Source organism: Nomascus leucogenys, chromosome 17, assembly GCF_006542625.1.
Source record: "Nomascus leucogenys isolate Asia chromosome 17, Asia_NLE_v1, whole genome shotgun sequence".
Classification (NCBI taxonomy): Eukaryota; Metazoa; Chordata; class Mammalia; order Primates; family Hylobatidae; genus Nomascus; species Nomascus leucogenys.
The window spans coordinates 38533970-38547573 of NC_044397.1; the positions used below are offsets into that span (position 1 = coordinate 38533970).

Here is a 13604-nt window from a genome sequence, read left to right on the forward strand (position 1 = left end):
AAAATTAGCCAGGTGTGGTGGCACGTGCCTGTAATCCCAGCAACTCGGGAGTCTGAGGCACGAGAATCGCTTGAACCCAGGAGGCGGAGGTTGCTCTGAGATGAGATTGTGACACTGCACTAAAAAAAAAAAAAAAAAAAAAAAAAAGAATCTTAGAGATGTCTGGTAACTTGCACAAAGTAACTCAGTCTAATAGGTGAAGGAGGCCTGGCATGGTGGCTTACACCCGTAATCCCAACAGTTTGGGCAGCCAAGGTGGAAGGACAGCTTGAGGCCAAGAGTTTGAGACCAGCCTGGCCAACACAGTGAGAATCTGTCTCTTTAAAATAAAGTAATTAGCCGAGGATGGTGATGCACGCCTGTAGACCCAGCTACTCCGGGGACTGAGGCAAGAAGATCACTTGAGTCCAAGAGTTCAAGCCTGCAGAGAGCTATGATCGTGCCACTGCATTCCAGCCTAGGCAATAGAGACCCTGTCTCTAAAAAACTTCCAAATATAACCAAAAAGCCAGCCATATCACAGTATAATTAGTGCTGTGGTATTCTAGGCCAGCGGTATTTTGCTCTCCATTTTATTCTCATCCCCAGAACAGTGCCTGGCTCATGGTAAGTACCTATAATAAATATTTAAATGCATATATGCATGAATACAGCAAGTGCTGTGATACTTTTGCCTCAGCCTCCCCAGAGGCTGAGGTTACAGGTGTGAGCCACCACATCTGGCCTCAGTTAGCTTTTTAACTTGTTCACTCACTAGAGTGTCATCCCCAGAAATCTTTTTTTTTTTTTTTGAGACAGAGTCTTGCTCTGTTGTTCAGGCTGGAGTGCAGTGGTGCAATCTCTCAGCTCATTGCAGCCTCCACCTCCCAGGTTCAAGCAATTCCTGTGCCTCAGCCTCCTGAGTAGCTGGGATTACAGGCATATGCCACCACACTGGCTAATTTTCGTATTTTTAGTAAAGACGGGGTTTCACCATGTTGGCCAGGGTGATCTGGAACTCCTGACTTCAGGTGATCCACCTGTCTCAGCCTCCCAAAGTGCGGGGATTACAGGTATGAGCCACCATGCCCGGCCCCAAAATCTTATTAAACTTTGTATCCCTAGAATCTAGCATAAATCCTGGCCTATAGTAAGTAGGCTATAATTTTTACTAAAATAATTCAGAAAATCCCCCTAACAAATTTGCCATCACCCTACCCAAATCTCAACTTTTCAAAAGCACCCCAGGAACAGAACAAGCAGCTCTCGGCCCATCTCTCTTACCTGGACCACTTGGCCATCGAAGTCCTGCATTCTGTGGACTCTGTGACTTTCACTACAGCCAGGAACAAATTGGGAAGAAGCAAGGGATGCAGTCATGACAAGCACTGTGCAGCCCTTTCCCTGTCACCCCAACCACCCCAACTGATGGTCCGTCCCCTCTGCACACACAGTAACTGTTAGGGTAACTCTCAAGGTCAAATTTGAGGTCGAGTCAGGCCTGGGCATGAAAGTAAAGCCAAACAAAATCCTAGGTGATTTTAACACATGGCCAAAGTTGAGAGTGGTGTTAAGGCCCTCCAACATCATGCAAGGAACTAGAGTGAAGTGTTTTTAAACACTAAAATGAAAAGAACTGGCCGGGCGCGGCGGGTCACGCCTGTAATTCCAGCACTTTTAGAGGCCGAGGCGGGCAGATCTCTTGAGGTCAGGAGTTTGAAACCAGCCTGGCCAACATGACAAAACCCCCTCTCTACTAAAAATACAAAAAATTATCCAGGTGTGGCAGCAGACGCCTGTAATCCCAGCGACTCGGTAGGCTGAGACATGAGAATCGCTTGAACCCGGGAGGCGGAGGTTGCAGTGAGCCTAGATCTCACCACTACACTCCAGCCTGCATGACACAGTGAGACTCCGTCTCAAACAAACAAACAAAAAATGAATAAATAAAACTAAAATGAAAAAAATGAAATAAAAATAAAATGAATAAAGGGGAATGTTTAAAAATCAATTTGGTAAAATAAAAACTTAATTTGTAAAAATTCATCATAAGAGGGCGGGGCGTGGCGGCTCATGCCTGTAATCCCAGCACTTTGGGAGACCAAGGCAGGCAGATGATGAGGTCAAGAGATGGAAACCATTCTGGCCAATATGGTGAAACCCCATCTCTACTAAAACTACAAAAATTAGCCGGGCGTGCTGGCGCGTGCCGGCGCGTGCCTATAGTCCCAGCTACTCAGGAGGCTGAGGCACAGGACTTGCTTGAACCTGGGAGGCGGAGGTTGCAGTGAACCAAGATTGCGCCATTGCACTCTGGCCTGGCGACAGAGCAAGACTCCATCTCAAAAAAATAAAAATAAAAAATTTATCCAGAGGTTTTACACGTTAAAACCAATCAATGCTCATGCCCCCTCCTCTCCCACCAAGCTAACGCATGGCGCTCAATCTGAAACAGATAGCACTCCCCCAGCTTTCTGTTGAGTTCTCACGGCCCTCTCTCAGGCATGCCTCTGAGAGCCCCACGGGTTTACCACAGTCATCTCCGTAGAAACGTTTTGACATTTAACTCAACAAGAGGAAGGGTAGGCCTTTTGGGAACTCACCTGTAAATTTCATTTTCGACCACCTTTCTTCCACATTGCCCATAAGAATTGTTTCCCATGCTGAAGACTAAAAATAACACCACCGATTAAATCAGTTTTGCAGGTTTGTGGGATCCTAGAATGTGAGGACTGGAAGGGGTCTCGCTGGTGGTCCCATCCTGGTTAGCTCACCCCCACCCCCCAACTGCCCCTGGGTTTCCTTCTCCAACTTTCTCAGGCTCTGCAGAAACTCCCATGGGGCATGGAGGGATCTAGACCCGCCTTCCCCTCCTGGCCCTAGATCCACTTCTTGGGAATTCCACCTTCTGAGGCTAGAACCGGACTCCCCACACCTGTCACCCGGCTGCCCTTAACACCAATCCCCTCTAGAAAGAGCTCCTAAATGCGGCGCCTCTGCCCTGTCTAGGAAGTCAGGAGCGCCTCTGCCCAGCCGCTGTGCAACCTTCCAACTGTGAGGTGACACCCTTGTGTGTGATCTTTTCTGTCTTCCCCAAGTTTGCATTTTCGACATTAAAGTTTACTTTTTAATTAAAAAAAGAAAAAAGAAAGAGCTCCTAAATGCCACCTCCGCCTTCTCCTACAGAGCACACTCAGCCAGAAAATGAAATTTGAGGCTAGGCACAGTGGCTCATGACTGTAATCTGAGCTTTTTGGGAGGCCAAGGCAGGTGGATCACTTGAGGTCAGGAGTTCAAGGCCAGACTGGCCAACATGGTAAAACCCTGTCTCTACTAAAAATACAAAAATTAGCCAAGCACAGTGGTGGGTGCCTGTAGTCCCAGCTACCGGGAAACTGAGGCAGGAGAATCACCTGAACCCGGGAGATAGAGGCTGCAGTGAGCTGAGATCGTGCCACTGCACTCCAGCCTAGGTGACAGAGCAAGACTCCGTCTCAGATAAAAAAAAAAAAAAAAGAAAATGAATGTGAAAAATGTGATCACATTGACCTCTCCCTGGAAAAACCCCTTTTCTAAAAAGGGGCCGTGTTACTCAGGGGCCCGGACTCTGAAAGCCCCCAACCACTTAGAAGATGTGTTAGCAAACAGGCTTCTTTCAATACCAGTAGAAAAAGCCACTTCTGGCCGGGCACAGTGGGTCACGTCTGTAATCCCAGCACTTTGGGAGGCCGAGACGGGCGGATCACCTGAGGTCAGGTGTTCAAGACCAGCCTGGCCAATGTGGAGAAACCCCATCTCTACAAAAAATACAAAAATTAGCCAGGCATGGTGGTGGGCACCTGTAATCCCAGCTACTCGGGAGGCTGAGGCCGGAGAATTGCTTGAACCTGGGAGGCAGAGGTTGCAGTGAGCCAAAATCACACCACTGCACTCCAGCCTGGACAACACAGTGAGACTCTGTCTCAAAAAAAAAAAAAAAAAAAAAGAAGAAAAAAAGAAAAAGCCACTTCTACACACACCTCCCAGCTCAGTGACTTCATAACAAATGGATCAGGCTGCCTTGTGTGTAGTTACATTTATAAATACATGTGATTTTCCAAGAACCAGAGAGCAGAGCACATAAGAATCAACAAGGTGGCCAGATGTGGTGGCTCATGCCTGTAATCCCAGCACTTTGGGAGGCCAAGGTGGGCGGATCACGAGGTCAGGAGATTGAGACCATCCTGGCTAACACAGTGAAACCCCGTCTCTACTAAAAATACAAAAAATTAGCTGGGTGTGGTGGCAGGCACCTGTAGTCCCACTCGGGAGGCTGAGGCAGAAGAATGGCGTGAACCCGGGAGGCGGTGCTTGCAGTGAGCCAAGATTACGCCACTGCACTCCAGCCTGGGCGACAAAGCGAGACTCGGTCTCAAAAAAAATAAAAATAAAAATAAATAAAAAAGAATCAACAAGGTTTGTCCAGCCATCTTGAGCAATCCCACTGATCTGCTCAGGAAATGCCACGTTTCACTCATTAGATGTGGCTCAATCGAACAAGCCACTCAGGCCTGATCTGAGGCTGAGGCTCCAGTTCACAGTGAAATGGTCCCTGCACTCTTCCATCACCCTCCAATAGGTCAACTCACCTCCTTCCCTGTCAGTCAACACAAGAGAGTGAGCTCGGCCGCAGGAGACCTGCAGCACCCGTGTCTCCTGAGGTCTGTCCAGAGGCAGGGAGACAGGTGAGGGCTCCAACACATACTCGTAGCCCCTCGCTGGAAAAGACACAGGACACTGATTGAGGCATGCATTTCTACCACTGGAAATCATACTGTCCAACTCCACACTACTGCACTGGAAAAAAGAGAGTCGGAGGTAGGAAAGACTCATCAAGGCAGGTAAGTTAGGGACAGAGCGAGGACCAGAAGCCCAACTCCCAGCCCATGGCATGGGCTGCCTCTATTACACGATGCGGGTTCCAGAAAAGCATACTTGGTCTTCTGGCCAGGCGCAGTGGCTCACGCCTGTAATCCCAGCACTTTGGGAGGCCAAAGTGGGCGGATCACCTGAGGTCAGGAGTTCGAGACCAGCCTTGCCAAAATGGTGAAACCCCGTCTGTATTTAAAATACAAAAATTAGCCGGGCGTGGTGGCAGGCGCCTGTAATCCCAGCTAATCAGGAGGCTGAGGCAGGAGAATTGCTTGAACCTGGGAGGCGGAGGCTGCAGTGAGCTGAGATCACACCATTGCACTTCAGCCTGGGGGACAAGAGCGAGACTTCGTCTGGAAAAAAAAAAGCATACTTGGTCTTCTTATTAAAGAAATCTTCGGCCGGGCGCGGTGGCTCACGCTTGTAATCCCAGCACTTTGGGAGGCCGAGGCGGGCGGATCACGAGGTCAGGAGATCGAAACCACGGTGAAACCCCGTCTCTACTAAAAATACAAAAAATTAGCCGGGCGTGGTGGTGGGCGCCTGTAATCCCAGCTACTCGGAGAGGCTGAGACAGGAGAATGGCGTGAACCCGGGAGGCAGAGCTTGCAGTGAGCCGAGATTGCGCCACTGCACTCCAGCCTGGGCGACAGAGCGAGACTCCGTCTCAAAAAAAAAAAAAAAAAAAAAAAAAAAAAAGAAATCTTGGCCGGGCACAGTGGCTCATGCCTGTAATCCCAGCGCTTCGGAAGGCCAAAGCAGGTGGATCACTTGAGGTCAGGAGTTCGATACCCATCTGGCCAACATGGTGACACCCTTGTCTCTACTAAAAGTACAAAATTAGCCAGACGTGATGGTGGACGCCTGTAGTCCCAGCTACTCAGGAGGCTGAGGCAGGAGAATCGCTTAAACCCAGGAGGCAGAGGTTGCCAGTGAGCCAAGATTGCACCACTGCACTCCAGCCTTCTGGGAGACAGAGTGAGACACCGTTTCAAAAAAAATACAAAAATACAAAAATCAGCCGAGCATAATGGTGCATGCCTGTGGTCCCAGCTACTTGGGAGGCTGAGGTGGGAGAATCACTTGGGCCACGGAGGTTAAGGCTGCAGTGAGCAGTGATCATGACACTGCACTCTAACATGGGTGACAGGGCAAGACCCTGTTTCCCCCCACCCCCCAAAAAAATTAAACTGTTGGAATTTGCTTCAAATTTATTGAGGGGGAAGGTGGGAAAAATGAAAAAAACAAGACTGGCATGAGTTGATGATGCCTGAAGCTGGTGATGCCACATCATACTACTCTGTACACTTCTGTACGTCTAAAATTGCTCTGAATAAAAGGTATAAAAAATGTAATGCAGGCTGGGCACAGTGGCTCACGCCTGTAATCCCACCACTTTGGGAGGCCGAGGCAGGTGGATCACCTGAGGTCGGGAGCTTGAGACTAGCCTGACCAACGTGGAGAAACCCCATCTCTACTAAATACACAATATTAGCCAGGCATGGTGGCCCATGCCTGTAATCCCAGCTACTCGGAAAGCTGAGGCAAGCGAATTGCTTAAACCCAGGAGGAGGAGGCTGCAGTGAGCCAAGATCATGCCATTGCACTCCAGCCTGGACAGCAACAGCGAAACTCTGACTCAAAAAAAAAAAAAAAGGTAATGTAACATCTTACAGCTAATAAAGACTTCAAAACTGACTTATAAAAGACATCTGATATATAGGTCGGGCATGGTGGCTCACATCTGTAATCCCAGCACTCGGGGAGGCCAAGGCAGGCGGATCACTTGAGGTCAGGAGTTCAACACCAACCTGGCCAACATGGTGAAACCTCTGTCTCTGCTAAAATCCCCAAGTTAGCCAGGTGTGATGGCGGGCACCTGTAGTACCAGCTACTCAGGAGGCCAAGGCAGGAGAATCACCTGAACCCAGGAGATGGAGGTTGCAGCGAGCCGAGATCATGCCACTGCACTCCAGCCTGGGCGACAGCAAGACTCCATCTCAAACAAAAAAAAAAGACATCTGATATAAAATAAATGAAAAAAGAAAGAAAACAAAATATATGCTATGTATGTAAAAATGTATTTGTCTGTGAACAAGTGAACAGGAAAAAACAAAAATGAAAGGTTTGTCCAGTATGTATTTGTCCAGTGTGTAATTTCCTATTTCATTTTATTTATTTATTTATTTTTTTTTTGAGAAGGAGTCTTGCCCTGTCGCCCAGGCTGGAGTGCAGTGGCGCAATCTTGGCTCACTGCAACCTCTGCCTCCTGGGTTCAAGTGATTCTCCTGCTCCAGCCTCCCGAGTAGCTGGGGTTACAGGCGCGCGCCTCCATGTCCAGCTAGTTTTTGCATTTTTAGCAGAGATGGGGTTTCACCATGTTGGTCAGGCTAGTCTCGAACTTCTGACCTCGTGATCCGCCCGCCTCGGCCTCCCAAAGTGCTGGGATTACAGGTGTGAGCCACCGTGCCTGGCATTTCCTCTCTATTTTAGGAACTCTTTTTTTCTTTTTTTTAAGAGACATGGTCTTGCTCCGTTGCCCAGGCTGGAGTGCAGTGGTGCAATCACCGCGCACTGCAGCCTCAAACTCCTGGGCTCAAGCAATCCTCCTACTTCAGCCTCTGGAGTAACTAGGATTATAGGTGCATGCCATCATGCTCAGCTAATTTTTTCTTTTCTTTTTTTTTTTTTTAGAGACAGAGTCTCACTATGTTGCCCAGGGTGGTCTGGAACTCCAGGCCTCAAGCAATCCCTCCCACCTTGGCCTCCCAAAGTGCTGGGATTACAGGTGTGAGCCCCTGTGCCTGGCCAAGGAAATATTTCTTACTGTTCTCATAGTAATTTTTAGCTAATGTCTACTTTTCTGTTTGTTTGTTTGTTTAGGACAGTCTCATTCTGTCACCCAGGCTGGAGTGTAGTGGCATGATCTCGACTCACTGCAACCTCCACCTCCCGGGTTCAAGAGATTCTTGTGCCTCAGCCTCCAAAGTAGCTGGGACTATACAGGTGTGTGCCACCATACCCGGCTAATTTTTTATATTTTTAGTAGAGATGGGGTTTCACCATGTTGGCCAGGCTGGTCTCGAACTCCTGGCCTCAAGTGATCTGCCCTCCTCGGCTTCCCAAAGTGCTGGGATTACAGGTGTGAGGCACCACGCCCAGCCAGGCTAATGTCTACTTTTTAAAATACCATTATAAGTTATTTCTAACATTTTTACATCCAAGGCTCAAACATTTGGAATAAAGCCTCCATGTTAACGATTTAACTGCCTTTTCCCCCCAAAACATATTCTAGACACTGCAGAGTACTTCAGGCTGTCTGTCTCCAAGCTAAGAAAAAAGGTCATCTCTTTTAGGCCACAAAAGAACATCTTTACTTATCTGCAAATGCCAGGTACTTGCCCATTGCCTGATGGTTCAACATTGTTACCAAAGAGGCTAAAAAATAATCTAGCCCAAAGGATGTTGGTTTCAAACAACATCCCTTTAAGTTTTCGTCTATTTCTTCGCTATGGTTTGGTTTATGTAACCATGTTCTTGAACACCAAAGGGAGGGCTGGGCGCTGTGGCTCACGCCTGTAATCACAGCACTTTGGGAGGCTGAGAAGGGTGGATCATCTGAGCTCAGGAGTTCGAGACCAGCCTGGTGAACATAGTGAAACCCCAACTCTACTAAAAATGCAAAAATTAGCCAGGCATGGTGGCGTGTGCCTGTAATCCCAGCTACTCAGGAGGCTGAGGCAGGAGAATCACTTGAACCCGGGAGGTGGAGGTTGCAGCGAGCCAGGATCTCGCCACTACACTCTAGCCTGGCAACAGCGAGACTCTGTCTCAAAAAATAAAAAATAAAAAAAAAAGAGCTTTCTCAGATCAATCCCGGCAGAGAGGAGACAAGGTAGGGATGCTCACTTTTATCTTTCCGGCTCCTGTGAAATCCAAGCTGAGAATCTTTGTTGAGTCCCATCCCCCAGACTTTCGTAACATCCACGGTCTTAGAGGACAGCAGTGTGAATCCATAGCCACAAGCAGCAGACGAAATCTGAAAAGCATTTCCCACAAAGCATGAACTGATTTGCAATGTCAAGATTGTTCAGTAATAAATGACAGGTTATTTATCAAATCCAAGAACATATACTATTTTCGGGGTTTTTGTTTGTTTGTTTTTGAGACAGTCTCACTCTGCTGCCCAGGCTGGAATGCAGTGGTGTGATTTCGGCTCACTGCAATCTCCATCTCCCAGGTTCAAGCCTCCCGAGTAGCTGAGACTACAGGTATGCGCACCACATCTGGCTAACCTCGGTATTTTTAGTAGAGACAGAGTTTCACCATGTTGGCCCAGCTGATCTCTAACTCCTTGCCTCAAGTGATCTGTCCGCCTTGGCTTCCCAAGATGTTGGGACTACATGCATCAGCCACAGTGCCTGGCCCAAGAACACATATTATTAAGACAGCAACTAGCATTTATTGAGCATTTACTATATGTTTGATAAGTATTATCTCATTTAATCTTTATAATCACTCTATGAAGGGTGATTTACACATAGACCATAAATATAGTGGTAAATGCCAGCTTACCACTAGGTATTACCATCCCCATTCACCAAGACCAAGACACTATCTAGCAGCCGAGTACAGTGGCTCACACCTGTAATCCCAGCACTTTGGGAGGCTGAGGCAGGCAGATCACTTGAGGTCAGGAGTTCGAGACCCACTTTGGCCAACATGGTGAAACCCCATCTCTATTAAAAATACAAAAATTAGCTAGGCATGGTGGCATGTGCCTGTAATCTCAGCTACTCGGGAGGCTGAGGCAGGAGAAGTGCTTGAACCTGGGAGACGGAGGTTGCAGTGAGCCAAGATGGCGCCACTGCACTCCAGCCTGGGTGACAAGAATAAGACTCTGTCTCAAAACAAAACAAAAAAACACCACCATCTCTTAACGTGGCAGGTAAGTTGACAGATCTCCTTAGTTTGAATCCTGGCTCCATCCTTACCAACTGTGTGACCTGAGATAGATTACTTTATATCTGTTTCTCGTTCTCTAAAAAGTAAAGATGATAATAGTACCATCTCTCTCACTGCACTGTTATGAAGACTAAACCAGTTAATATAGCTAAAGCCCTTCTAGGGAATAGTACCTATCTCAAGGTAAGAGCTATATTTTAAGCCTGGGCAACAAAGTGACAACCTGTCTTTATGAAAAAATCAAAATTTAAGCTAGGCATAGTAGTGTATGTCTATGGTCCCAGCTACATGGGAGGCTGAAGCAGGAGGCTCACTTGAACCCAGGAGGTCGAGGCTGCAGTGACCCATGATCATGCCACTGCACTCCAGCCTGGGCAACAGAACCAGATAAAAAAAAAAAAAAAAAAACTATTTTGTACTCTATTTTGTATTTTAAATTTATACATACATATATACATATATATGTGTGTATATATATATATATACGTATATATACATATATATACACATATATATACACACATATATATACACACATATATATACACATATATATATACACATATATATACACACATATATACACACATATATATATACATATATATATATAGAGAGAGAGAGAGAGAGAGAGAGAGAGAGAGATGAGTTCTCACTATGTTACCCAGGCTGGTCTCAAACTCTTGGGCTCAAATGATCCTCCTGCCCTGGCCTCCCAAAGTGCTGAAATTACAGGCATGAGCTACCGCACGTGGCCTACATTTTATGTTTTTTTTTGTTGTTGTTTAGTTTTTGTTATTGCTTTTTTAATTGTATTTTCTATTTCTTATTGCTGTTAGCAGTAGTATAAGGCAGATGAGAAAGTGTGGCTCCTAAAGGTTGAGTAACTTGACTGCATGCTTTTCACTGACACTACACCGTTACGTTCTCAGGCTATTACCATGAAAAGGAAAACTCAGTACTACAGCTACTGTGAATTTAACACAGTGACAACCCCAAGGTCTTTGTTGGGTGTTTTAACTACACTCTCTTCAATCCTCCCTTCACTGTCCCGATGAGAAGACGGGGCTTCCAGTGGGGTTGGATACAGATCAAAGATGGTTTGATTTTAAAATCAATCCTTTCAGCCGGGCACAGTGGCTCACGCCTGTAATCCCAGCACTTTGGGTGGCCAAGGCGCGCGGATCGCTTGACTTCAGTTCAAGCCCAGTCTAGCCAACATGGCGAAACCCCATCTCTACTAAAAACACAAAAATTTCCTGGGCGAGGTGGCAGGACGATCTCTTGAGCCCAGGAGGTCGAGGCTGCAGTGAGCTATGATGACACGACTGCACTCCAGCCTGAGCAACAGAGCGAGACCCTGTCTCTAATAAATAAATTTAAAAAAAAAAATCCCCTTTCTGAGTTGTTCATTGAAACACCTCAGCTGGTATACATTTTCAATGGATTTTTGAATTTTGCTTTCCTAACATCAGAACTCCTGCAGTCACGCTGGGCTGAGTGAGAATCCCACCGCATATAAACAGCTAGCAGCGGTGGGGCCTTGGGGCCTCCCCTTCCTCTCCTGTAATTGGGGAAAACAACTGTCGACTCACTGGGTGCTAAGCGAATGACACAACCCGGCACAACATCTAGCACTGCCACCCAATAAATATTGATGGCCACCCCTAACGCCTTCCCCTCCTGGGCTTGCAGCCAGCTCGAGGGTCGTCATCCCGGAAGTCTGGCCACCCAGAGGAGCCAACTTCTTGAAGAGAACCGAACAGGTCGAGGGAGACCGGGAGTGCGGAAGAGAGAGAGGGAGGAAGCCGCGGCCCGCACCTTTTGGTCCAGCTCCAGGCGATAGGGCACGGGCTGGATCCTGCGGCGCGGCCGGGCGCCGGCGCGGGGCCCGGGCCCGGAGCTGGGCACCACAAAGGAGGGCACGCCTAGCGCCCCCGAGAAGCTGAAGCCCCACACGAAGACGCGATCGGCGCGGGCAGCGCGCTCGCCCACGTACTGGAACACAGGCACCTCCGCCTCGGCTTCTGCCGCTTCGCGCCGGCTCCGCGAGCGCCCGGCCGCCGTCCAGTGCCCTCGCACCGGCCCCGGCCCCGGCCCGCTCAGCCGCCGCCGCGCCAGCCGAGCCCCAGCCACCAGCGCCACCAGCGCCATCCTCCGTTCCACGCCTCAGCAGCCTCTGGGCGCCGCCATCTTGCGTGACCCTTAACACCACGCCTCGGCGGAAGAGGTTGCGGCCACCTTTACTCCGGGTTGAAGGCAAAGGCGCTGACGGCCACCCAAGGCTCAGGGAGGCGGGGCGTGGTGATGGTGAGGTGAGGGGCGGGGTTAGGGGCGGGATTAGGATTCTTGTCCCTTAGCAAAACTCCGTGTCCTGTTTTGCTCCCTTGCTATTGCCCCTCGACATTTCCCACCTGGCCTTGCTGCAGCCGTCCCCTCTCCGGTCTGCTCCCACGCCGCCCCAGGCCGTCCTCCAGCGACAGCGAGCTGGAGTGAGCGGTTCCCTGCTGCCTTCGCATCCCCTGCCCAAGTCCCCTCAAACCTATTACTCACCTTGAGACAGACAGCTCACTGCAACCTCCCCCTCCCGGGTTCAAGAGACTGTCGTGTCTCAGCCTCCCGAATAGCTGGGACCACAGGCGTACGCCACCACGCCCGGCTAATTTTTGTATTTTTAGTAGAGACGGGGTTTCACGATGTTGGCCAGGCTGGTCTTGAACTCCTGACCTCCAGTGATCCACCCACCTCGGCCTCCCAAAGTGCTGGGATTACTGGCATGAGCCACCGCCCCCGGCCTGTGCAGGCCTGTTTTATGGAAGGTGACTGGGGAAAATCCACTGATAAAATGTGGTGACCACAAGACTGCTCATGGAAAGCCTCTTACTACAGGGAGTAAAATTCATGAAGGCACTGAAACCACCAGTCTGCCGGGCTATGAAATCTATTCCCTGCGGCGGACCCAGTCTTCCAGCACTTTGGAAGACAAAGGTGGGAGAATCACTTGAGAGTTCAAGATCAGCCTGAGCAACATAGTGGGACCCTTTCTCTACAAAAAAAAAATGTAAAAATTAGCTCGGCATGATGGTGTGCACCTGTGGTGCCAGCTACTTGGGAGACTGAGGCAGGTGGATGGCTTAAGCCCAGGAGTTTGAGGCTGCAGTGAGCCACGATTGCACCACTGCACTCCAGCCAGGACAGCGGAGTGAGACCCCGTCTCTGAAAAAAAAAAAAAATTAAATTAAATGTAAATATAAAAGTAAAAATAAATGTGTCTATGGACCCACCTGGTAGTAAGTTCCCTGGCATCCAAGGACACATTTGGGATAGATAAACTTAGCTGTTCACATCGGTCCCCTTACCCTGTCTTGACCCAGCCAGTATTCAATCAGAACACATGCTGTTTGCCACATGGAATTGTAGACGCTAGTGCCACCTTCAAAGATGTGAAGGATTCAGAGGGGTGCTGATTCCTATCCAATGGGTAGCTCCCCATTGAGTTCACCTGTTTGGCTCCTAAAAAAACTGATGGATTGGCCAGGCACAGTGGCTCACACCTGTAATCCCAGCACTTTGGGAGGCCGAGGCAGGCACATCACGAGGTCAAGAGATGGAGACCATCTTGGCCAACATAGTGAAACCCTGTCTCTACTGAAAATACAAAAATTAGCTGGGTGTGGTGGCACACACCTGTAGTCCCAGCTACTCGGGAGGCTGAGGCAGGAGAATTGCTTAAACCCAGGAGGCGGAGG

The 13604-nt window shown here is 48.8% G+C and overlaps 2 protein-coding genes across 3 annotated transcripts in view; one reads left to right on the top strand and one right to left on the bottom strand.

Annotated features, from left to right (window-relative positions):
* The window catches only part of RCC1L (RCC1 like), a 33703-nt gene extending 21556 nt beyond the window's left edge, over positions 1-12147 (bottom strand). For both annotated transcript variants that reach the window (XM_030797496.1, XM_030797495.1), the window contains exons 1-5: positions 11677-12147; positions 8800-8929; positions 4608-4736; positions 2583-2649; positions 1264-1315 (exon numbers count right to left, since the gene is read on the bottom strand). In XM_030797496.1, coding sequence (XP_030653356.1) covers positions 1264-1315; positions 2583-2649; positions 4608-4736; positions 8800-8929; positions 11677-12009 — 711 coding nt within the window. In that variant the 5' untranslated portion in view covers positions 12010-12147. The remainder of the gene's footprint in view (positions 1-1263; positions 1316-2582; positions 2650-4607; positions 4737-8799; positions 8930-11676) is intronic.
* The window catches only part of LOC100591419 (general transcription factor II-I repeat domain-containing protein 2B), an 81941-nt gene continuing 80412 nt past the window's right edge, over positions 12076-13604 (top strand). Inside the window, exon 1 of the mRNA XM_030797493.1 lies at positions 12076-12170. The gene's annotated coding sequence lies outside the window, so the exon portion shown is untranslated. The remainder of the gene's footprint in view (positions 12171-13604) is intronic.